Source organism: Ochotona princeps, chromosome 3 (assembly GCF_030435755.1).
Source record: "Ochotona princeps isolate mOchPri1 chromosome 3, mOchPri1.hap1, whole genome shotgun sequence".
Classification (NCBI taxonomy): Eukaryota; Metazoa; Chordata; class Mammalia; order Lagomorpha; family Ochotonidae; genus Ochotona; species Ochotona princeps.
This window is the reverse complement of record NC_080834.1, coordinates 98073954-98100889: the sequence shown is the minus strand read 5'-3', so window position 1 is coordinate 98100889 and position 26936 is coordinate 98073954. Positions and strand designations below refer to the sequence as shown.

The following is a 26936-nucleotide window of genomic DNA, read 5'->3' as shown; positions in this document are numbered from 1 at the left end:
ATGCACACTAACGATAGTAAGTTTTTCAAAGCATGAACACAAATGCCTTCTCACGTGTCTTGTATAATTTCTCTTATCAATATTTTATAGTTTTTACTCTGTGTCTTTTAATCTTAAGTTGGTTTATTTCTAGATGTTTTATTGTTTGTGGGTACTATTCTAAGTAAGATAATTTTTAACTTTTTCTTTGATTATTCATTGGTAATATGCAAAAGGTAACCAATTATTTGTAAGTCTGAAAACTTTGACAGCAAGGGCAGTCCTTATTTTTATTTGGTAATAATATATAAATAATTAGAAGCTGGCAATATTGTGAATGTGCTTTTATTTTGTTTCATTGGAAGTCATCTTTGTTTTTGTGGGGTTTTTTTCTTCCATTTTAGGGCTCTGCTAGTGCAACAGCGTCTCCTCCAGTCTCTACACCTGTCACAGGACACAAGAGAATGGTCATCCCAAACCAGCCCCCTCTAACTGCAACTAAAAAGTCTGCGATGAAACCACAGCCTGGCCCCCAAGCTGGGCCCATCCCTGTAACTCCAATAGGACCACTCAAACCCCAGCCTCAGCCTGTTCCAGCCTCCTACACCACAGCCTGTACCCCCACAAGGCCCACCTTTAATGTGCAAGTTAAGTCGGCTCAGCCTAGCCCTCATTACATGGCTGGCCCCTCCTCAGCACAAATGTATTGCCCAGGACCCCATGGCTGCAGCATACCACCAGTTCATGTCTCTGGGCCACCTCCCTCAACCCGGCCTGGTACAGATTATGCATATATTCCACCACCTGTGCTTCAACCTGAACCTGGATATGGGTATACCCCCAACCAAGGACGCTATTATGAGCCCTATTGTGCAGCAGGGCCTTCCTATGGGGGCAGAAACGAGAGTAATCCTGCCTATGGGCAACAGGGACACCCAAGCACCTGGAAGCGGGAACCAGCATACAATCCTCCTGTAGCAGGGAACCAAAACCCAACTGGCTTATACGCAACCACTGGTCCCAAGAAGACCTATATAGTGGATCCTGTTCCCACTCCTGGTGCACCACCACTGCAACCAAAGGTAAGATAAAAATACAAGTAATATCATCATTGGGGTAAATGTCTTGTTGGCCTCTATCACAGAAAGCAGTGCCTAAGGCAAGAATGTGTGTGCCCTTCTTTTAGTTTATTAGCAAATGAAATCCTAAGAAAGGTTGAGTAAAGTTAAAAGGAGGAAAATTGTGTTTGTGCATAATATTACCAGTATGGTTATTATCTGGAATCAAATGGAAATAATTGATCAATCCTAAAGCATCATCTTCTAAAGCGTATGAACTCTAGCATCTCAGAACAATGAGATCTTGAGGAAGAAGGGGAATCATTTGTCTTGCAGCTTAGACTGACTATTGATCAAAGTATCCCTTCATGGGACAGACATTACTATTTACTAGTTGTGTTTATGTGGGCACTAGATATATATGACTTTTCATGCGTCAACAGGTACAGGGAATTTTATCTCTAGGTGAAACGACACAGGACCAACTCAAAGTGGGCTGCTCGCAGACTGTCCAGGAAAAGACAGTCAAAAATCAAGCAATGTTGGTATCACAGGGATTCCAAGCAAAGAATAGGTGACCAGGACCCAGGAGACAGAGGAGGCTAAGCAGGCCTAAGATAATATAATCATATTGACTAAAATTTCCTTTGGTAAGAGGCTGCTACATAATAGCACTTGCTTGCTGCCACTTGTTTATTCACATTATTGATCCTCCTAGAAGAATCTTAGACTTCAGCTTCTTTCCCTACTAGGCAAGGATTATGCATTCTTTTATCATTTGATTTGTCATTAGTACATGTATGCCTGGTAAATCAACACAGTCCTTTTAAATAGTAAATTACAGTACCACACATCCCTACCCATATTGACATGGATTTTCCATTAATGACAGAGACAAGAAAATATAGTTTTCTCCTACTAAAGCACAAAGAAACAAGCAGAATTACTTGGAAGGGGAGAAATGAAGATTGCAAGTTAACTTCCAGCCATTTGGTTGGAAAGGGGCCCTCTCTTCCACTCTCAGATCGAAACAGGCAGATATGTGAGTGCCCTCACTTAGCTAGAAGCCAAAAGTTACTTTTAGGGACATAGACTTCATTATATATATATATCCATTTTTTCTCTAGATTAAAAAAAAGAATTTATTATTTCTTTTTATTGGAAAGTCAGATATACAGAGGGGAGGAAAGACAGAGAGGAGGATCTTCCATCTGTTGATTGACTCCGTAAGCAGCCTCAGCGGCTGGAGCTGAGCCAATCCGAAGCCAGGAGCCTGGAATCTCTTCTGGGTCTCCCACTTAGGTGCAGGGTCCCAATGCCTTGGGCTGTCCTCAACTGTTTTTCCAAGCAGGGAGCTGAATGGGAAGTGGGTCCTCCAGGATTAAAACCGGCACCCATATGAGAGCCAGGTGTGTGCAGGGAGAGGACTTTAGCCTCTAGACTATTACACTGGGTCCTGCTTAGTTTTTCAGTTCTAGTCAGATCCATTCACATATGCCGCACTGCAACAGACAAATCTATGGTGGAATGTTGATTGAACCACTGTCCTCACGTGAGGGTTTCAGTTCTGTTCATGACGCTGTGAACAAACAAGGTGTGTGAGATGCTGGAGGACTCCATCAACCTCAGCACTGACTGGTGTATATGAGTGCACGAGCTGTGAACATAGCACAATCTAAAGATTCAAGTGAAAATTTGAAGTGATTTTGAAACTGTTTCTCTGTAAAGCATATGAAAAGATGTATTGTTATGGTCTTTCGCTTATTTGTTAAATCGGTTTTTATCCAAAAATTCCAAGAGAGAAAATCTTTGTTAACGCTACATTTGTTTCAGTCTCATTTGACCGTACTACAGACATTTGAAAGAAATTGTGACTATTCAACTTTACCTCATTTTTATACATGTTATATACGGGTATGTAATTCTGCCATGGGAGATTTCAGTGAAAGAGAAATTTAGATTGAAATAATTGCTGTCAACATTTTAGTTCAGATGGCTATGTCATTTTGCCTTGGCCTGATTAAAGTAAATGATGCTCCTAAAAGTAGGAGATGAGCTTTGGGTAGCCTGACTTTTTAAAGATCCTTTTATTGCTCTTGAAGAATGAGACATGTATGTATGCCTAGGTAGAAAGAATAATCTGATGGTAAGCACCGAGTAAATCTTCAAGAGTTGTGTTTGCCCATTATGTCACTGGATATAACACCTGAAACTAGTCTACTGGTGTAAGAAAAATGACTGCCTACTGAGAGGGCTGGCACTAATTTGTTAGGCCCAGCCACATCACTAGTAATTGATAGGTCCTCACCAGCTACTCAGGGTAATGGAGTGAATTTTTATTAACCAATCACCAAAAATCATGAATCTTTATTTTGCTTTTTTTTGAGTCAATTAATTCTACAACATAGTCTATTATGTTAGTATGGACTTTGAATAACTGTGAATTTTGTGTCATTTGAAACATTTTTGAAATATTTGTTTTTCAACAGTGTCATGTGTTTTCATATATTATTAAACTGTGCATTTTAAAATGAAAACAAAATGTACTTTTCCCTGGGATTATTAAGGAGAGTGGTTGAAGGTTGATATTTAGCCATCTGTGCTTTGGGAAAGGGGAAAGAGGCTGATGAAGCTGCAGATAGATTTGGTGTGTGTGCTGGGGAAATTGGCTGATGGTGTGGGCTCTTTCACAGTAAGTCTTTGAGCTGAACACTGCTGTATTCAACTGCACCTGTGCACAGAGGCCCTTATTGTCTGTGTATCGGCTCTGTTTGGCTTAGTGATGTGACTGCTGGCTTGAAAATGAACTCCCAATGCTTATCCCAAATCTTCCCTTTGCATCGCTCTTTCAGTGTGAGGCAAACCTCTGGCCCTCTCTGGTTCACACTTTTATACCCAGTGCAGAAGCCCATCATCATCACTGCTTAATCAGTGATTGAAAAAGGCTTTGGAAATTTCCAGATTGAAAGCTTGTGAAGCAAGAACTATCCAGCTTTTCCATTCATTTCTAACTTTCCTGTTGGTATTGGAAAATGTACCTTTGTTCCATAAATCAATTCTCTGAGAACTTCTGGGGAATTTGGCACTTAACTCATTAAGGAAAAAGTTTGATACAATGAAAGAAGGAAGTCTCTATATTTTGACAAACTACTTTAATATCCCTATGTCAGGGTGCAGAATATAAGAAGGGAGTGAAAGAAAAAAGGGAAATAAAGCAAAAAGAAAATTTAAGAGAGAAGGAAGCCAAATCAGAACTGTAAGGCTTATGGAACCGCAGTTGTACTTGTGTTCCCATAATGTGCTGAGCAGTGAATTTGCATGCTGCAGCAGGCCATAATGTGTTTCCTGTACTGTCTGCACAAAGTTCCTTGAAAATATTGCTATAACCAAGTCTTTGTAAGTGAGGAATATTCTCTGTTAAGTTGAAATACCCTTAAAGACACAGTAGGATCTTTTTGCTGCCTTATAAACCAGTTAACATCACCAGCACGTTGCTGTGAACATCACATAGGTCTTCTGCACAGTGTCTCCGCCAGTCTCTGATGTGGTATGTGTGTTTGCTCCAGTGTTCCAATAGACTGGCTTGGGTTAAAAATAGCAGACCCAAGCCAGAAAATCACTTGTGTATGCAGGTTCACAATTACAAAGGTACCACATCACCTGCTATTGTATATTAAAACCTGATAGAGGTCACCCTCAACTCTGTTGAAGGGACAGCTGTGGGTGACATCTGTGAAACTATGGCTGGCATCCATCCCAGAAAACTGGGGTGTCCCAGCACACTCAGAGCAGGGATGAGATTACCTTACAAAAAGTATCTTTCATTCAAATTTTCCTAAAAAATTCTTCAGGAAAATGAGGGCCTAAAGGTCAACAAATCACATCTTCGTAACTAACTCTGACGCAAAGGTTTTTTTTGTTTGTTTGTTTGGTTGGTTTTTTTTGTTTGTTTGCTTCCCTCCCACCCCCAGGATTTGGCCAGATAACTCCCTGCTCTTCATTTGAGTGTTGAGCTGGGGCATGCTTAGACTGAGAGAGCAGAGGTCATGAACTGTTGAGATCAGTGTCGAAAGGACTACCATTAATTTCTGCCACTAGTAAGAAAATACTGGATAATATCAATAGAGTAACATTTCAAAATTTTGGTAACATCAAGCAGTTTAAAATGGAGTGTGGTTTCTCCACAATGCATATTTTCCATAAATGTTTGGAGACATCTTTGTTCACATGGGTGTCAAACATGTAGCTAAAAATAGACTTTCATTCCATTGTTCACAAACTTTTGGGGAAAATCCCTCTATAAAAGCATACATATTAGATGTACAGTAAAAAAAAAAATGCAGTTTTTTTTTAAGAACCAGCTATCTTTATGGTAAATCTCATGCTAAATCTCAATTTGAGTAGAAAAGATAAAAGAAAAGGTGGGTGGAGTGGAAAGATGGACGGATGAGGGTCTGTGCCTCAAGTCACTCAACATGCCTGATTATGTGTGAGGATCAGAATGGAAAACATGCCTTGAAGGAGCCAGTGTCAGGATTGGCAGTTCTTCCAACTGGCAGTACATTTTGGGCTGCAAGGAATTTGTGAACTGTATATCATCCATGAGCATTAACCACAGATACAGCCTTTAGTTGCTCTTTCACTAATAACAACTACGCAGTTCATGATGAACATCTTATATCAAAGATCACACATCAAGGTCGTGAAAGAGCCACAACTCCAGGACAGGTCCTCCAACAGTTGCCACTGTGCTTTTCCCCTGACAAGTTCTGAGCTTGTGAGGCAGGAGCTCCATGTCATCATCGTACACAGCTCTAACTTGACTCATGATTCCCATAGACAGACATACAAGGAAGCTTAGGCAGTCAGGCAGCACGGATGAGATCACCAGCTGGCGGGGAAGCACACATGAAGTTCCCGCTGGGCACCAGGCTTTGTGCCTTGGACCTGCCTTCCTTTTCTTCCACGTACAATTTCTCCCAAAGTTTTCTCTGCCATTTGAAAGATTCAAATCTTTTTCCTTGGTAAATCCCACTTGTCATTGAGTTCTGTTGTACTCATTTGTCACCTGAGCTCTTAAAATGGCCTCTTGGTTTTTGTCACTTTAAGAAAACTCAACAGTATTAAAATATACTAAAACTCCTGACTTGTTTTCCAGTTTGACCCTGTTCCCTCCCCCTTTGTTTTAAATAAGGATTTTATTTATTTTCGCTGAAAGTCAGAGTTACAGAGGGGAGGAGACACACAGAGGAAGATCTTTAATCCGCTGAGTCACTCCCCTAGTTGCTGTAACGACCAGAGCTCAGCCAATCCGAAGCCAGGAGCTTCTTCCAGGTCTCCCACAGGTGCAGGGTCCCAAGGCTTTGGGCTCTCCTTGACTGCTTTCCCAGGCCACAAGCAAAGAGCTAGATCTGGAGCAGGGCTGCCGGGGTACGAACTGATGCCCATATGGGATCCTGGGGCATGCAAGGTGAGGACTTTAGCCACTAGGCTACCATACCGAGCCTGACCCTGCCCTTTAAACAGCCCTGGCTCCAGATGGTAACTTGTACTCCTTGTTAGTTATCATCTCTATAACTTTGCTCATGGAATACCTTCTTCCTGGAATGCCTCCTTAGTCCTCTCCTAAATATTAGAAATCTTTCAGGATTTAAATGTGGCACATTGACACCCAGATTGAATGTGTGCCTTTAATGAAGACTGCCTCCCCTTCCCGAAGCCTAATTTTATGTTGGTTCATCTCATCCTTGAAAACTTGCACACTCTTATACTACAGTCATTTCTGTGCCAATATCCCACCAATATATACCCTAAAATGTACAAGGTGTCAGAAAATCTTAGAAAGTGCATATTATGAAAAACATTATGCATGAAAGCAAAAAATCTTTTGCACTAAATGAAACATATCCTTTAATCCATTTTTCCATGAAGATTTTGAAATCCTCTGATATGAAATTTATGTTTCAGGCATAGAGACATCACATGAGTACAACCTAAACTCCACCCTCCCCCAAGTAATTAACCCATTGAATAAATGGTTCTTGGTTTCAAAAAGTTTGCCTGAGGGAATTTCCTATGTAATGTTAAAGGAGGAGTATATAATGCTCTAGAACTTAGCATGCTGTCAATTATATATTCAAAATTACCCGACTTCAACATGTTGCTTTTAAAAATTTATTAATTATTTTATTTTATGAAACAATTGCCTAGGAACTGGGAATTCCTCTTTCCCCTTCCTTAATTCCTTGCTCCAGTTGATTTCCTCTCTGTTATTACAATAGTATAGTCTTAAATACCAGAGTGATGGACTTAGAACTATTTTTGAAGAACATGTAGCTTTGATGACTTCAGTTACACAAGTCCTGTCACATCAACAACACAGTATTCAAAGAATTTAGGTGATTTTTCCAGATTTTTTGTTGCATTAATGTTTTTTTTGTTTCCCTTCTAGGAGATGTATGTGTTTGCATGCCTATGCCTATATGTTCCTATTATATGTATAAATTGTCTTTTAATACTTTTTGCCAATACTAAGTATCATATAATTCCTCAGCTTATATTCTTTAAAAAAAAATTTGAGATTTAATTTGCCTACAGTGGCTGCCCTCATCTTAAGTATATAAGCTACAAACTTTACCAAATATATTTAACTGCATAGCCACCAACAGGGTACAGATGATTTCAGCTAACTGAAATTTGTTGTGCCTTATTACAGTCAGCTCATTCTACTCTTAACCTCAGCCAACCATTCTGTTTTCCAACTTTGTGAATTGTTTTTGCCTTTTCTAGACTTCTACTTAAGTAGGATTTTAGATGTACTGTTGAATTGGAGATTCTTTTACTGACTATAATTGTTATAGGATTCATTCATATACTGAATATATATATATATATAGTAAAGAATATTAGTATATTTGATTTTTTACTAAGCAGCTGATGAGTGATTTTGTTACCATTTTATCTGTTAACTTGGTTGAGGCAATTAAGTTTCTATGAATATTCCTGTGTACCTTTGGGGCTGGTAATAACTTTAATTTCATATGGAAAAATCCAGGAATTAATTTCGTGGGTCATATAATAGCTATAGCTTTATAGAGAATTACAAAATAATTGTTATAGAAGTGTAATTTTGTATTCTTACCAGAAATACCTAAGAAGTCCAATTGCACTTCTGGTGATGCTTGATATTATCAGTCTTTTTAAATTTTAGCTATTGTTATCATACTCAAGCATTACCAGTTTGTGATTTAAATTTGCATTTCCCTTTGAACTGATTATTTGAAATATGTCATTTACTCATTCACAACAATCATTGCCCATGTTAGCAGAATTTTTTAAAATTTTTATTGAGAGTTGCAGTTTACGTATAATGAGTAAAACATCCTTAAAAATATGCTTTGAGAATGCCTTATCCTAGAGTGTGACTTGCCTTTTCATTTTCTTTCTTTCTTTCTTTCTTTTTTTTAAGATTCATTGATTGATTTGAAAGTCTAAGTTATAAGAGAGATGGAGAGCCAGGAAGAGAGGTATTCCATTCACTGGTTCACTCCCCCAAGTGGCCACAATGGTCTGCATTGCGCCAGGCCAAATTCAGTAGCCAGGAGCTTTGCCCAGGTCCCCTACATGGGTGGCAGGGACCCAAACACTTGCATCATCTTCTGTTTTCCCAAAATCAGAAGTACAGCACTGAGGATGTATGAATAAACTCCAATATGGGATGATCATGGCTTTACCTTTTACTCTACTACGCTGGCCCCTACTTCAGGTTCTTAATGTTGCTTTTTTGATGACCAAGCATTCTTAATTTTTCTAGGTTTAACACATTTGCCATCTGTAGTTTTTATTCCCCCAACCCAGGAAAGCAAGTTTTTTTTTTTTTTCAAAAAATGTTTTTCCAATATATACTTGGGCTAGGAATTTCCTTCAGGTTAATCTTTCTGTAGAATATTTGATATAATTCAGTTTTGGTTGTTGTTATTAGCCTCTTCCAGATTTTTCACAACCCTTTCTTAGATGATTTTATTTTGTAGACTTGCCTGGATACTTTAGACTAATATCAGTTTACTGTATATATGTATAGGGGTCTATCTGAACTCTCTATCCTATATTACTTATATATCTATCCTAAGTCCTCTGTTTTTTGTTTGTTTCAAGTATTTTGATTATTCTGAATTCTTTCATATCTATATACGTTTTAACATCATCTTCTCAGATTTGATTGAGATTGAGTTGAGTGATAGATGAATTTTAAAGTAGCATACACCTTAATAACAATGAGTTTTCCAACCCATAGAAATGGTCAGTGTTCATGTTTGTATTTTTATTGGTTTTATAGTTGTACATTTATTTTGTTAAATTCATCTCACAATATTTCATATTTTGGGTGCTGCTGCCAATGTATTTTAGGATTTAATTTGGAATTTCTTGCTAATAGTATACAGAAGTAGAGTTGATTTTAAAAATATGTCTTATTTGACTTTTGTAGGCTTAGTAACTTCATTAGATTTGTAAAAACTACTTATTTGTTATTTCATGTGTAAGCAAGGTATTAATTCAGTTGTTTATTTCCTTTGTGGGTTAGTATGTATCCCTCAATAATTTTTGTGTTTGAAAGGTTACTTCCTGATTTAAGTAGGAATAGTATTCTACAAAATAAAAGAATATAAATTTTGAAAAATAGGAAGTATTTATTCTCCTCCTTTCCAAACTTCAGAATCACTAGATTAGAACTCCTTAAATAAGAAAAATAAAGGCAGTTCATAACTCCTGAAGTAAAAAAACTGAGGACAGAGGAGTTTAAATAACAAGTAGAAAATTAACTCATCCTTCTGTACCATAGTTCTCTACATTGGTTAAGAATAGCTCATGACACATTAGGTCAGAAGTAAATGACCTTTATTTTTCTTTTTTTTAAAAAAGATTTATTTATTTTTATTACAAAGTCAGATATACAGAGAGGAGGAGAGACAGAGAGGAAGATCTGCCATCCAATGATTCACTCCCCAAGTGAGCCGCAATGGCCGGTGCTGTGCTGATCTGAAGCCGGGAACCTGGAACCTCCTCTGGGTCTCCCACGTGGATCCCAAGGCTTTTGGCCAGCCACAACTGCTTTCCCAGGCCACAAGCAGGGAGCTGGATGTGAAGTGGGGCCACCGGGATTAGAACCGGTGCCATATGGGATCCCGGCATGTTCATGGCGAGGACTTTAGCCACTAGACCACGCCGCTGGGCCCAGTAAATGACCTTTAAAAGGTGTGTTAATAACTATTGTACAAATGAGCTTGTCTCCCAGCTTATTACCAATATGGTCAGTTTTGTTAGACCTAATAGTAACAGAAAATAAGTTCTAGTATTGTGTCTCCCAGTTTCTTCTATGAAAAAACATATTATTAGCTCTGAATGATTTTGGTGTGGTGCAAAATCTGCCTCCTGATAATAATTGTTGTGAGAATAGACACCCCCCCCCCAATATACTGAGATATGTCTTGGAATATTGTTCTTCATCTAATCTGTTTTAGAGTGGTACATGTTTAAACATAATCAGGTCTCTAATCTTCTGCAACATATAGGCAAATATTGAACAGCAGTTAATATTTTATATTTACAACATGAAGAAATTTTAGATTACTGGTGTATTGTGTTACTTTTATTTGAATTGTGGCAGAAAAAAACTATTTGACTTATTCATAGGTCTCTTTGGAAATTCCTTTTCTTTAAAAAAAGTGCAAGATTTTCTTTAGTTATTTGAAACACAGTTATGAGGAAGCAAGGGAAGGAGGGACTGAGGGAGGAGGAGAAAAGGAGGAGGGAGGGAGGGAGAGAGAGAAAGAGAAAGAGACAGAGAGAGGGAAAGAAAGAAAGGGAATCAAGATCTTCCCTCCACTGGCTCACTGCTCAAATGATCAAAGTATCCAGGAGTGAGCCCAGCAGAACCTTGGAACTCCATCTGGGTCTCCCTCATGGGTGGCAAGGATCCTCTCACCTGGGACATCTGGTGTCTCCCGAGGAACAGTACTGTGGAGCTGAGTGGGAGGTGGAATAGCCAGGAGTGAAACTAGCGCTCATACAGGATGCTAGTGTCACATGTAGCAGAAGAACTTGATGTACCACAACACTGGCCTCATTCCCTTTCCTGCTTAGCCAGCCAAAAACATTAATTCAGAGGGAAGATTATGGTGGTTCTCTTCCTCACTGAAGAAAAACTGGCCATTATTGATGTGTAATGATTAGTGATAATTATAAGTCCTTAAATGTGTCCCATAGTGAAAGTTGATTTTTTTCATTTAGAAAAGTAAGCGGTTTTCATGTATTTCACAATGTAAATCCAGAAGTACAGTAATACCCCATACTCCCCACCCTTGCCTTCAATCTTGCCTCTTCCCTCCTTTTTCTTTTTAATTTTTCTAATGACATTATCTATCTCAGTTGGCTTCACAGTCACAGACTTAGCACTTCATTGGCAAGGAACTAGGTAAAGAACAAATGGAAAAGAAAAATAAATAATTCTTCAATTGCATATTCAAAGACTATAATAAATCTCAGAAGTAAGATACATTTATCTAGCACAGAATCAAAAGTGTCATTGAACAAGAGGGAAAAACATTCTTGTAGTTCAGTGGCAAGAAGTAATCTTGCTTGCTCTTTTTCATCCTTGAAAGTCAGAGAATATTTTTCAAAATGTATATGTTCATATATTTCAGAATGTGGCCCTCTTAGAATAGCATTTTAAAATATATGATAGTAATGGGTAACATTTTTGCAATCTCTTGAAAAGTTTACTAAACATTTTTATGCATGGGGAAAATTCTGAAACTCATCTATAGAAAACTTGTCTAGAAGCCTACAAATACCAAGAACTTGGTTCTTTGGGCTATCAGCTCATTCTGTTTGTGACACTAGTCTCGCTTCAGTGTTGGCTGTGTGACACCTGTTAAATCATTACATGGTTGTCCACAAAAAAGTATTGTTGGGATTAAAAGTTTAGGGAATACACGTTTATAGTTGTACTTCTTGAGCATCAGATTTGCCCAAAATTATTTGAAACCTATTTTTCAGTCAAGAAACGAAACACTGATTAATATTTGAAGACCTGAAACTGCAGGGCAGGATTATGACAACTGTAAAGAACTCAGTAAGGTATCCTTGTGGTTGTGAATTAGGATCTAGCAAGTCACAGCCCAAGGACTGAATCTCACCTGCCACATGATTTTGTGAATAATGCTTGGTTGCAATGTAGCCATGTTTACATATTATGGATGAGAGCTTTCATGTTAAAATAGGGGAGTTGAGATACAGAGTCATTTGTACGTTAAAGCTCAGCATTTCTTTGATGTATCTTGATGCTAAAAATTTGCAGATCCTTTATTTTAAATATGGAGGCAGGGCAAGGAGGTACTTTTGTAAAATTTAGATTCTTATCATTATTGCTTGACCGTACTCTATTTTTTTCTGGAATCTTTTAAAAAGATTTTTAAATTTTTTATTAGAAGGGCAGATTTAGAGAGAGAAGGAGATACAGAGAAGAGCCAGAGCCTCTTCTGGGTCTCTCACATGGGTGCAGGATCCTAAGGCTTGGGATGTCCTCTACTGCATTTCCAGACTACAAGCTGGTAGTTGAATCAGAATTGGAGCAACTGGGACACAAATCAGCACTCATATGGGATCCCGTACATGCCAGGCAAGGAGCCATTGTTCCAGACCCAGATCATACTGTGGCTCTTCTGACTTACTCTCTAAATCTTTTTTTTTTTTTTTTAAGACTTATTCATTTTATTACAGCCAGATATACACAAAGGAGGAGAGACAGAGAGGAAGATCTTCCATCCGATGATTCACTCCCCAAGTGAGCCGCAACGGGCCGATGCTGCGCTGATCTGAAGCCGGGAACCTGGAACCTCTTCCAGGTCTCCCACACGGGTGCAGTGTCCCAATGCATTGGGCCGTCCTCAACTGCTTTCCCAGGCCACAAGCAGGGAGCTGGATGGGAAGTGGAGCTTCCGGGATTAGAACCGGCGCCCATATGGGATCCCAGCATGTTCAAGGCGAGGACTTTAGCCGCTAGGCCATGCCGCCGGGCCCACTCTCTAAATCTTAATTCATGAACTAGAAGTTGTCAATACTTTTAGAAATTTTCACAGAAGTAAGAAATACTCATCAAAATAAAAAACCCACCTGCTATTTATAGAAGATAAACATATCTATATTTAGATTCCTCTTGTATCTTCCAGCCTGAGAAACTCCTATCTGACCACAAGGTGCTTCACTAATACCAGTTCATTTATATGTGTACCTTATTGATGACTTTCATGTGTAATAACTTTGGTGAAATAATTTATATACAATAAAATGTAAGTAGAGCTGTTTGACTTTTAGTAGACTTACATAATAGTTTCTTCATTCCAGGAAAAACCCATATTCATTGCACCCACGCTATTATTTTTTGACAACCACTCTATATTTTACTGAAATTCCTCAAATGCTAGATAACAACCAGTCTATCTTCTGTATCTGATGATTTACCAATTTTGAACATTGACACTTATATATGTTCTGTTGTGATTTAATTTTTCACTGAATCTAGTATTTTTGTATTCCACTTCTACTATGGCATGTATAAATAATTTGTTCCATTTTATTATCATATAATATTTTATTGTATGATTATGCCACAGTGTATTTATCCTTTCATCAATGAATGGATATTTGAAGCTTTTTATTTGGCTATTATGAATTATGTTATTACCAATATTTGATACAAGTTTTTATGTGCATGTTTTCTAAGTTTTCTTGGTTATATTCCTAGTGTTGGAACTGCAGAGGTACCTGGTAATTTTAATTTAGACATTCAGTGAATTTCTGGTTTGCTTTCCAATGAACGAATGAGTCATTAAGATAAATGACTCAATTGAATTGACAGGTATCCATAATGTGTGTTATTACATAGAGTTCATATGTGTATTTGAATAGGTATGTTTTTATAGGTGTTCTAAATTTTTCTTTTCATTCCAACTGTGTTCTTCATTGCTCCTACCCTTGAGATTGTAGTTTATCCTATGAATAGACTGATCACCAAGTAAAAACTGTTTTAGGCATAGATTAATTTTCACATTATTTCATTATACTTTGTTTCCTTGTGTAATCAACTAGAGATGTTTTCACTTCTGTCTAGTCCAGGATATTGTCATGGGTAAGTCTTGCATGAAGCTTATTCTGTCATTGAGTATCATCAACTATATTTGTATCACCTGATCTTATTCCAACTAAGCCCATGCTCGCCACCCCCCCCCCACCAATATTTAGTCATTGGTTGGTGTTGTTTCCAGTAATGGTTATTCTGCTCTTCTAGGAGCTTAGTACTAAAATGCAGAGTCATTCTTGACCTGTCTCTTAGCAGACGCTTGTGTCTTTAAAGTGTATCTAAACTCTGATTCCTTCTGCCTCCTGTACTGCCTGTGTGCATCTGGTTGTATCTTCCTACGATATCACAACTGTATCCTATTCTATGTTTTTTACATTTTTATGATAAAATTCCCTAGGCTCTGCATTTTCCCTCTCCAACTCTCCCTCTTCCTGCCAATTCCTCCTATATTATAGAAGCATAGCTCTTCATTAACTGCCTAAGTCCATCATTCTGTTATATAATTGGATCCTGTCATTGCAGGTATGGACAGTTGTGGAGAGTTCAGGTTCTTATTGTCAAGATGTAAGTTTCATTGGGAGTCCATCTTAAATTTGAAAGGAGAGATGCATACTACATTGTATCTTCACATCTCAATACCAACCATATCCTCCTTCTCTGATTTTTTTTTAACTTTCTACTTCCTTGGCCTGATTCATGCCCAGCAATACTATGGAACTGCTATGTTTTGACTTTCCTGTTCAAAATCTGCAACACTTCATCCTACATTGGGAAGGCACAACATCTTTGGAAGACCTGACCTCTTGGCCACCCTTTAATTCTGTGCACTCATCTCTCCCTCCACTCCCCATCTCCCCCCACTTCACTCTGTTCCAGTCATACCATCTTCAGGCATACTCCTGTTCAGAGCTTTGGCTTTGCTGTGCCCTCAGCCCTGATGACTTTCCATAGATATATACATGATTCATTCTTTAAGATCCTGGTGGGCTTCGCTCAAAGGCTTCTTAATGAAGTCTTCCCTAACTACTGTATCTATATTTAAAAAAAAAATTTCCCCTCCAATTTTGTATTTTTGGTATTTCATCTAACACCCCTTCTGGTCATTTCTTTGCACTCTTTCCTACTTCTTAACTTCTCAAATTCTATTTAATAACCAATGCTTTGTACATAGCAACTCTCTCAATAATGCTGTGTTAATAAATGATGAAGCAAACGTTTATGCCCTTCTGGGGGAAAAAAAATCTGAATAGCTCTGTAGTGTTGTTCCAATTGCTTTCACTCTGATTGAAAGTTTAAAAACCCCAAAGTTAACTTATGTATGATACCCCCACCTTGGAAATTCATGTGTTGTCTACTTTCATAATTCCTATATTTGAAGGCAAATCTTAATTTGAGTTCCAAACTATACCAGTAAATCCTGAACTTAAAGATACCAACAGATGTGGAGTTGCTTTGTGCCTGTAAATGCCATATCCACCTCAGGGATTGTACTATATAGAGCTTAGGTTAAGAGCAAGGACTGGCAATTAAATTACCAGATGGTCCTGTGGAATGTTTTAAAGCTGTCAGTATGAATAGCAATAATATTTAGGAGTGATTATTTTTGTCTGATACTGTGCTAAGCATGTTCATGGATTAGCTGGTATAATCACCTCAATAACACTTTCAGGTGTACAATATTTCTATTCTTCTGCAGATAGAGACTTGTGACGGGAAGTGTAGCTTACCAACTCCAGAAACTCATTTTTTTAGTGAATTTAATGACGTTATATAGTAAAGCTAAAAAGATCAATTTTATTGATTAGTGAAACATGATTTCTTTTCATTCATTCATTCATTAAAAAACATTATTCAACTTCTATTTTTTGTTGTTCAGGTTTGAATCCGGAACATTCATAAAGCTTGTTCCCTCCTAAAGCTTATATTATATAAATATTTTCAGAAGAAAAGCAGTCAGATACAATTTGAGGCAATGATACTTGCCCTAAATGAAACTTTAAAAAGACTTTTAAAAGATTATGATATAGGGCCCGGCGGTGTGGCCTAGCGGCTAAAGTCCTCGCCTTGAAAGCCCCGGGATCCCATATGGGCGCCGGTTCTAATCCCAGCAGCTCCACTTCCCATCCAGCTCCCTGCTTGTGGCCTGGGAAAGCAGGAGAGGACGGCCCAATGTGTTGAGACCCTGCACCCACGTGGGAGACCTGGAAGAGGTTCCAGGTTCCCGGCATCGGATCGGCGCGCACCGGCCCGTTGCGGCTCACTTGGGGAGTGAAACATCGGACGGAAGATCTTTCTCTCTGTCTCTTCCCCCTCTCTATATCTGACTTTGTAATAAAAATAAATAAAATCTTTAAAAAAAAAAGATTATGATATAGAGATAGTTTTATAGAGGTGTCTTCATCCAGGAAGGGCTTTGAATTTTTTGAATAAAAACTTATGTTTTCAAAGACCCAGCTTAGACATTTTGGCATTTTGATGTAATGAGTAAAGTTGCAGACTGCAACACAGGCATCCCATATAGGCACAGATATCTGGCTGCTGCATCTCTGATTCAGCTCCCTGCTAATGGAGTGGGAAAAAGTACCAAAGGATAGCCCAGGTATTGAGGCCCCTGTCACCCATGTGGCAGATCCAGATGAAGCTTCTGGCTCTAGGATTTGACCTGCCTGTTGTTGACTGTAGTGGCCATCTGGGGAATAAACCTGCAAATGAGAGTTCTCTCCTTACTGTCTGTTTCTCTGTATTATTACAATAATACAGTCCTTCTGCAGCATTCAAAAGTCCAAAATTCTGCTGTTTAAGTATATCATGGCATTGTAAGAATGAACAATTGTAGAAAGTCTGGTATCATATTGCTAAGATGTGTATAACGGTTTCATTGGGATTCCTCTTTTTATTTGGGATTAGATATGTATACTGCAACACATCTTCACTTCCTGGTAGGCTGCTCTCCATTATACAGTTCTGTTAGAACATATGTATATGCTTGCTTACCTATATGTCTATTGAACCTGTGCTTTGCATGAGGATGTCTTACATCAGGAAAAATGTAAGATATTTGTTCTTTTGGGAGTGGTTTATTCACTGAGCATAATGGTTTCTAGTTAGAACTATTTTGCTGCAAATGGCAGCATTTCTTTATTCTTAATGGCTGAATAATATTCCATGGAGTAGATATACCTTGGTTTCTTTAACCCTTCTTCTTTAGAAGGGGATCTAAGTTGTTTCTATATCTTGGCCATTGTAGATTGTGCTGCAAAAAGTAAAGGATGGCAGGTCACTTTCTCATGTACAGATTTCAATTCCTTTGGATATGTTCCCAAGAATAGGATAGCTGGGTCATACAGTAGGTTGATTTTCAGTTCTTTTAACATTCTTCCTGTAGTTTGATGGTTGCTGGTACAGATTTAGGTCCTTGAGCCATTTGGAGATGATTCTTGTATAAGATAAAATGTGGAGGTGTTGCTTTGTACTTCTGCACATGGAAATTCAATTGTTCTAACAGCATTTATTAAAGAGGCCAAACTTTCCCTAGATTATTTTCAATTCTCTTGTCAAAGATCAGTTTGCTCTAGATGTGTGGACTCACTTTTGGAATTTCTGTTCTGTTGATCTTCTCTTTCTGTATTAGTAGCAGACTGCTTTGATGTTCAATGATGTTCTGTCCTGAGGTCTAGAATTGTGATTCTTCCAGCTTTACTTTTGTTCCTCAGGATAGCTTTCCCTGTTCCTGGTCTCTTATGTTCTCAGAAGAATATTTGAATCATCTGTTTTATTTCTGGAGAGGAATGTTGTTGGGATTTGGATTGGGATCTCACTGAGTCTATGTATTATTTTTGGTAATACAGACTTTTTAATGATGTTAATTTTTCCAATTCAGAAACTTGACAAATTTCTCCATCTTTTAATGTCTTCTTTAAGACTTTAGGATAATTGTGCTTAGGAACTTTCCTGTATGTGAATGGAAGTTTTTATTTTAAGAAATATTAAGAGAGTATATCATTACATAGTGTATGTCTCTAGGTTCCTATCGTTGTATACCTAAGTAGATTATCAATATCAAATTCGAGGGATAGAGGAGGAGTGTGGTAGTTCAGTCAATAGCAAAAGTCCAAACATCACCATTCTCATGGACTTAGTGGGAAATATTATTCTAAAAGATAGTATTTGATGAAGTAAAATAATAGTTCTTGGGGTATGAGCTTTGAGCCTGAACTAGAGTAACACAATTTTAAACATCCTAGTTTTATTTACTTGTCCAAAAAAGATTTAATGTGACTTCCATGTTTTTAATGGCATTTGAGAATTTTAAGATGGAACATGGACAGAGTGGACCAGGTGAAAGATGAAGATTTCATCTGTTTCTGTTATTACTATTATAGCGTCAATAGGTTAACAGAGGTATTCATAAGAGGGGCCTGGAGTCCTGTGGGCATTCATACCATCCCCGTTGGCGGTAAAAGGCAGAAACAGTATCTGTTCTTCCAGATTGGTATTTATTGCAACATACCTAACATTAGTATGCACTCTTCTCATCAGCTTAATTTTCTTTCATCCCTCTCTAGCCTACCTGTCCAAGAGATCTTTTGGTATTGAAATTACTGCTATTGTATAAATGACTTCCACTGTCTTTGTATAAATGACCCAAAGTATATATCAGTAGGGAGCTCCTGTCCTAGAATTAATCTGAAGGGCTTTCTGTGCAATTCTTATGCTAATTACAAATTAATTCTGTCTAGTCAGTTGTATATATAGTTTAGCCACATTGTTTATGCTATTAACACAGATGAGTATATGTGAGTTACATAGTCATTAAAAAAATATATTGAATATGTATATGATTTTAATTATACTTACCAATGTTACTATATTGCTGCATAGAACTTTTTTAGCTTTACTTTCAGGACATATTTAGCATATACCATATAGATAAAACTTTTCTAGATGCCAACGGACATATTAAAATCAACAGAAAGTGAATTCATCCACACAGATTTTAAAATCTAACAGGAGAGGTCAGATATATTTTCATATAGTTAATCCCCTTTCCACTTAATTTCAGTATTCATCAATATGAAATATTAAGAGTTAAGGTCTGACATACTCTCTGTTAAACATATTAGAAATCTCCCTACCAGTGATCATGTGTTTATGGAAAAATAGTATACACAAAACAAGAATCACACAAGTTTTGAAAGAGAGGCTTTCTCAAATGTTAATGCCAGAAACAGGCAGAGCCAGAACTAAGGTTTGTGTTTCTTCATGTGCACAGGCTCATCTTTTCTTGTGCAATGGAAACCCATTGTGAGAACGGAGGGGAGGATGGGGGTTGGGGGAAACTAGGGGGAGGAGGAGGGGAGACCCTAGTGCCCACTAAACTGTATCAAAAAACAATTAAAAAATAAATTAATTTAAAAATGTACATGAAGGAACTATTAATACACTAGGGTTTTGTTTCTGTTTTGTGTTCCTTTGTTTTATGTTTTTATTTTTAGCGATTGGTAAGCTAAGACAGCATGAGTTGAATGCATTTACTAAGAATAAATGCCTAAAGTTTTTACATATGGAAAGTACCTCTTTGAAAAAAAAAATGAGAGGCTTGGCCCAATAGCCTAGCTGTTAAATTCCTCACCTTGCACAAGCTGAGATCCCATATGGGTTATATGGGTTCTGGTTCTACTCCTGGCAGCCCTACTTCCCATCCAGCTCCCTGCTTGTGGCCTGGGAAAGCAGTGGAGGATGACCCAAAGCCTTGGGACTCTGCACCCACATGGAGACCCAAAGAGGCTTTGGGCTTCTAACTTCGGATTGGCTCAGCTCCAGCCATTGCGTCTGCTTGGGGAGTGAATCAACAAATGGAAGATCTTCCTTCCTCTGTCTGTGCTCCTCTCTGTATATCTGACTTTCCATTTTAAAAAATAAATCATTTTTTTTAAAAAATAACAAGAATGTATTGCTGTGTAGCATCCATCAGGAAAGGCTTTGTAGTGAAACCAACAATGATCAATTTTCTAAATCAATGTTATTTCCCCCAGACATGTGATACTTGCCAAAAGGCACGAACAAGATTTTTTTTTTGATACCTTTATGTGAAAATTTTATATTCTCATTGAAGAGAAGGATACAAAAAAAGTTAAAGGAAAAGGAAATAATAAAGTAAGAAAAAGAAGGTCTGTGTTTCTCTTAGTGATTAACACACCTGCTATGACACCTGTTTCATACCAGATTCCTTGTGTTTGGATACCAGCTCCGTTCAGCACTCTATTGATGCAGACTCTGGGAAGCAACAGTGATGTCCCAACTATTTGTGTCCCTGCCACTTCCATGGGAAACTTTGAGTTATCAGCACCTGGCTTCTGCCTAACCCCTGACTGTTGTGGGCATTTGAACAGTGAACCAGAAAATGAGAAATTTGCCCTCTTCCTCTCTGACCTCTGCTCCCAACCAGCCCTCCACCGTGTTGTGTCAGTCTGCTGGCTTCTTGTTCTGCTAAAATGATATTTTCCAGAAATTAAGATAAGCTGAAATTCAAACCATTAATATCTGAATGTTGAAGTCATTGGAGCAGAATGAATGTCTTTTTTTTTTTTTTTTGCTGGCATTAACAATTGGCTATAAATCAATCTTCTTAGAAATAGGATTAAGCAAGTAAATAAATAAATATCTAAAAACTGTTGTTCCAGAAACTATGAGGTAGAATACTGAGTTGCATTTGTTCATAAGAAATGCCAAATAATTTCTTCAGCAGTCATATTTGGAAAATGCATGGAATTGTGAACCTGGCTGCATGAGAACCCAGGACTGTTCAGCCTTCTTTGGCAGTTCTGTGACTTTAGTACCAGACTTTTAATAGGAACAAGTCACAAAAGTCTCTCTCTTGCTTCTGTCCCCATCTCCGTTCCTTGTTCTGGCTTCCTCTGTTTTTCGCTTATAGAGAACTCTTCCCTGTAGCTACAGATTATTATGTAAGCGAGTCGTTGCCTTCCATATGCCTTCATCATTAGTGCTAGCACTTCACATTTAAAAACATAAGCCTACTTTTTTTATTTAAAGTAGTAACAACTGAAATGTCATAAAGAAGCCCTAGAAATTAAAACATAGCTCTATCAGTAATCCTCTGGAAAAAAAATTACCCAGAAATATTTTCACAACTGTGCAGATGTATAGAAACAATAGAATAGTTGCTCTTCTCACACTTCTAAAAGTCCATTTTTCCCTTTCTCAAGAAATGTGAGGCCCTAGGAATGATGGCCGAAGGCCTAAAAGCATAGATAGGAATTTGGAGTAATTCCTAAACCTCTAGTTTGGGATGTTGAAGAGGCTTTAGTACTAATAATTGTATTGCTGCCTTTGGTGGAATAACCATGATCATATTAGCAAAACATGTTCTCATATCTCTTTTCTCAAATCAGCCTGAAAAAAGAAGTGTTGAGAAAAAAAATGAATAAACCTCCCCTTTTACAGATGACACATTTCAGAGAAGTCAGGTCACTTCCCCAACTTTGCACACCATATTGATTATGTAATCCTTGTCCCATGATATTACCAATGGAAAGTTGTGCATATTAGAGAAAGATTCCCAATATTTCCATTATAAGCAATTCTATCCACAAGATCACTGTCTAACTAATATTCTTAGAGGGAATACTAAAGCTAACCTAACCATTAAGGGCAGGCTTTGAACAAAGAAGTGAAGGCATTTGGTATGCCCATATCCTATGCTAGGGTGTTTTATTCTAGACCCAGCTCACACTTTTCACCTTCCTGCTAATGTGTATCTTGCAAGAGGGCAAAATGACTGCTGAAGTAGTTAGGGCCCTCACATAGGAGATCTGGATTGAGTTTTCAACTCTCAGGCATTTGGGAAGTTACAAAGCAAATGGATGTTCTGTCTGTCTGCTTTCCTCTCAAATTAAATAAATAAATAATTTGAAAGATATTTTTAAAAACACAACTAAATATTAGACCTACTGTTTTACTCCTATATAATAAATTTCCTAACTTTTAATCTGTAGGTTAAGCAAATTAGGTATTCTCTTAAGGAAAACATTTGAAACTGGCTATGTTTCACATTACTTCACATTGAGCAGTTTCCTGATCAGAGAAAGCATCTCCCTTCGCATGGCTTTGAACCTGCTAGTACTGCATACAGAGATTTTTACATAGATCTTACTAGTGATAGAATTTTCAGTAGACTTAACTTCTCTTTCAGTGATGTTTTTTCTTCTTCCTTCTGTTAGCATAACGTTCATGCGAGGTGTTAAAGGACACATTTATGTCTCATGAATTCTGACCTCATGTGTATGAGTCACAAAACTTGTTCTGAGCCATCTAAATGATTCCAGGTAACTGTGACAATCGATAATGACTTAAAGCGGTAGTAACTATAAACCAGTGCATCCCATTACATTCAGCTAAATGTCTGTGTAGCTTTACTCACTCCCTCTCCCACAATGAAGCACAAGCATTGCCTGCCCACATGAGCATGTGAGAGTGGGCAGAATGGACACAGTACAGTGCATGGGCACACTGCTCAGTGCTGTCCCAGGACCTTAGAGTCCCTGCAGTTAAGAGCCCTAGAGCTTACTGCCACCCTAACTCACTCATGCTTGTCTAATAATCTTTTTTGTGCTCCAGGCAGCTAAGTAGAAATACTTATGCCTTGGCTTTTTGCTTCCTTTTTTCTTTTTTCTCCTGGCTTTTACTGTTTGTGGTGGATACTTTAGATCCCATGTTAACATCCCAGACACATATGATGTCTATAGCTCAAGGTAGAAAATGGATGGACCTAAAATCTCTTGGATAATTGTTTGGTGCCTGGATCTATTCAGCTGTGCATGTAAGTAAACCGTTCTAAGGAAGTAGTGTTTGTTCTGACTTAAAGATGTCCAAGGTTGGGACTGGAAAAACTAAGAAGAGGCAAAAGCATTCTAGAAGTGCAAAATGCGGTGGTACCTGTAGATGACAAATTCTGCAGTTCCATTTGAAGTTAGCCAAAAGGAAAACAAAAGCAAAGGAAATCCACAGTGTGATGGCTGGCTCAGTGTTTTGGGAACTGTCCTCCAGAATTTTAAGCTGGTCTCTTTCAGGGCTAATGGCTCAGCATATCCAATCATGTTTGTGTTCCGTGTTCCCAAAAGTAGTTCTGTGATGTCAGAAAAGAACTAAGCTCTTTCTGCCTCACCAGAAAGGAGCTTAAATGTCAGGCATTTGGTACAGTGGCTAATATGCCACTTTGGATAATGGCATCTAATATGTGATTGCCTGGGTTTGAGGCTCATTCTGCTTCAAAGTTCACCTTCCTGCAGTGTGCTTCTGGGAGGCATGAGGTGCAGGTTCAGTTAGTTGGGTACCTTCCCCACAGTTGGGAGGTTCGGAGAGAAGTTCAGGCTGCTATTTTCATCTTACCATAGTCCTATCTGTTATGGTCATTTGGGGGAGCCATGAGAGATATGTCTGTACCTGTCTTTTTCTCTGTGTTGTTTCTCTTTCAAAAGCAATACATGTTTGTTTTTTTTTAAGAAATTAGTTTAAGATAACTATTTCACTTAAGCCCCAAGCTTCGTTCCTGACACTGTGGAGAAGAGAGCCTAATCTTTAGGGTGTTTGGTAACTCCTTTACAGTACTGGTTTTCACTTGTTCCTTTTCTCCTTTGTTAGGTTTAAGCTCTCCCCATAGGTTGTTGGTACTACCTTTCCCCCCAACATTGCATTTACTTTTTCTTTTTGACCCAGTGAGGATTCTCTTTTTCCTAGAAGACAGTCTGGGCAGGAGCTTTTTTTCTGAACTTCCAGAAGTAGAGTGAGTGTCTCATCTCCATTCAGTCTGAGGAAAACCACTGGTTCGACATAACCCAATGTGACCTTGTGACTGAACCAATAGTGATATGCAAACATTCGGCCCTGCATGATCCTTTCCATGTGAAATAACCAGACTTCTGAAATGAACTTTGTTGTCACCCACAATTTCAATTACAAGCCGGTTGAAGGGAAAGAATTGTAAAGTAAAATCACTGAATCTAATGATTGACATAACCACCACTAACCAATGTAACAGAACCCAGCTGGGTCACCTTCCACTCACTTATAAAACATAGCGGTTTGTCCAGACCATGTAAATGCTTGTGTATTGATTTCTCATGGCTCCCATGACTTTCTTATTGTACTGTGTAGAATAAGGGAATTATGAGTAGTTGCTGACGTAAGTAGTATTGTAAGGTTTGATGCTGGCAGATCACCACCCTGTGAGCAGGGTTTATATAACTCTAATGGGGATAGCTGTCTGTGTACTGTTTTTAGTCACATTAGTAGGAAAGATTATACAAGAGCTACCACCTTATTGATTGTGAATGAATAATCTCATCTTGAACACATTAATCTCTCACACAGTTTTGCTCCCTATGGTGATTTCTTTCAGAAAACTTATTCTAATAGCATGAGTATATATTAAAATTATATCAGATGGGGTGAGGAGGAGCATACCAACAAAAAGAATCCATCAGAATCTATTACTCTTTTGACAAATGCAGTCACAATATTTACAAATGAAATGGAAGGAAGACAATTGCAAAAAATAGATCTGTATGTCATTTGTCTAGTTATTCTTCCAGGTATTTTTCACAGGGCCGTCTCTGAGCATTGCCTCTTGAATGTGTCATAAGATGTAGTACTTTTCCTTCTTGTTCCTTTGCTTTGGGTCATGACGATGAATTTGAAGTTTTTCAACTTTCAAGTCTCTCTCTTTCTTTTTTTTTTTCTTGTACCAGACATGACTTACACTGTCTGCCATAAAACTATCAGATAAACTGTGTAGTTTGATTAGACCAGACTGTACCACTTACTTTGGTCTAGCAATGCAGCACAAAATATATTTTAAGAGGATCTGTACATAAGTCTGTTCCAGATAAATTATACTTATATAGACTTTAATAAAAAGGAAGTGCCAGGAAGGAACTTAGCGATTTTAATACAGGAAATCAATGCATTTTGGCATTTTATCCCTTTTCTCAGCCCTTTGATTGGCCATCATGCCATTTTCTTAGCCCAATTTTAGTATTAGAGGAGGATTATAAAGCATATGAATCAATGCATTTTTTTTCCCATTCATTATGGCTGTCTTTGAGTACTTGTTGTATGCCAAGGCCTTGTCTTATGTGTTTGGGTTATAGAGATGGTGACAGCACAGCTACCCTGACCTCAGCTTCAGTGGGAGAAAACGTAGATGAAGAAAAGCAACTCGGAGTCATTAGCTTATGATCCATTGGGCAAGCAGGATATAGTGCAGACTTGAAATGGTCCAGTTCTCTTCAGCCACTCCATATCCCTAGTTCATTACCTAGCAAAAATATCACAGCTAAGTTGAAATTATTGTTTTCCCTTGTTTCTGACTCCATGCTTATATTACATGTTTAAAACACATGCTTTGTGTTTGATATTAATTCTATAGACTTCTAAAAGCAGGAAGAGTAGATTTCTGATTTTTAGAATCCCCCTAGCTCACATCTCACACCCTATGGAAAAGGTTTTGTTCTGTAATAAGACTTTCTGGGTGTTGGTGGGAAAGCTTTACTACTGCCTGTGTCTAGAGAAACACTGAAAGTTCAGACAGAAACACAGAGTTCAGATGTTCATTTCTTTTGAACTGTGGAACACGAACAGCTTCTTCTCAAGAGGTTACTCGGGTGCCTTGTCCAGTCTCTTCAAAATACTGTGAGAACAGGCTTTGTCAGATGATACTGACATGCTGAGATTTGGCGTTCTGAACCCTGTAAGAGGTGAACAGATGTGTGCAAGGGAAATAGCAGAGATCTTTGAGTGTCTAAAAGGGTCTAACCATGTTGGGAGAAAGGAGTGGACAAGAATTATGTCAGTAAGTCATTATTCTGTCTACAATTCTTGATATATCAAAATTTGCAAGGTTTTAAAAAAAATTTTTGTAATGAAAAATGAATGTATGTCCTAAGATATGAATAAATGATGTGTTCCTCAGTTGAAATAATGTACATTTTTCTCCTTCACTCACCCATACTACACAATAAATGTTTGGTATATGTTTGCTGAAGTAAATTATAGTTCATGCTTTCAGTTCATTTAGGGTTGAAGGGATTTCAGAGACAAGCTGTTAATAATGAAGTTCCGTGGAATATAGGAGAAAGAACTAAGTTGGATTTGGGGTCCTGCCTATGTTAGGATGTGCTTGCAAGTTATAAACTCTGGTTTTATCTGTTTATGGACATACTATATCTCACAGGTCTCTTTTAAAAAAGACTTTATTTTATTTAAAGGCAGAGTTACAGAGAGGAAGGGAGATGGAGAGACACAGAGAAATCCTCCATCAGTTTGTTCACTCCCCTAATGGCTTCAATGACCTGGGTTAGGTCAGATCAAATCCAGGAGCCTGGAACTCCATCTGGGTCTTTCATGAATGGCTGGAGCCCAAGCATGTGGGCTTTCTTCTGCTTCTTTCCCAGGCATATTAATAGAGACCTGGATTGGAAATGTTGCAGCTATAACTTGACCTGGCACTGATATGGAACGCTGGTGTCACAGGTAGTGGCTTGACATACAGAGACACATCACCAGCATCTAACCTAGATCTTTGAAATCAAAGTTGAATGGAATTACAGTTTGACCTTTAGAACCCTAGTGATATCCTATAAAAATGACCTCCTGAAAAGATAATGATTCAAACTATATAACATAATTATCTCTTCTATAGCACCAGTTTGAAGTAGTCTTCTGGTGGCAGAAATTTCTTTCCT

General features: G+C 38.0%; 1 protein-coding gene across 5 annotated transcripts in view; it reads left to right on the top strand.

Annotated features, from left to right (window-relative positions):
* Nucleotides 1-26936, top strand: part of LPP (LIM domain containing preferred translocation partner in lipoma) — a 702694-nt gene that overhangs the window by 434011 nt on the left and 241747 nt on the right. For all 5 annotated transcript variants that reach the window (XM_004577779.3, XM_058662126.1, XM_058662123.1 and 2 more), the window contains one exon: nt 384-1061. In XM_004577779.3, coding sequence (XP_004577836.2) covers nt 384-1061 — 678 coding nt within the window. The remainder of the gene's footprint in view (nt 1-383; nt 1062-26936) is intronic.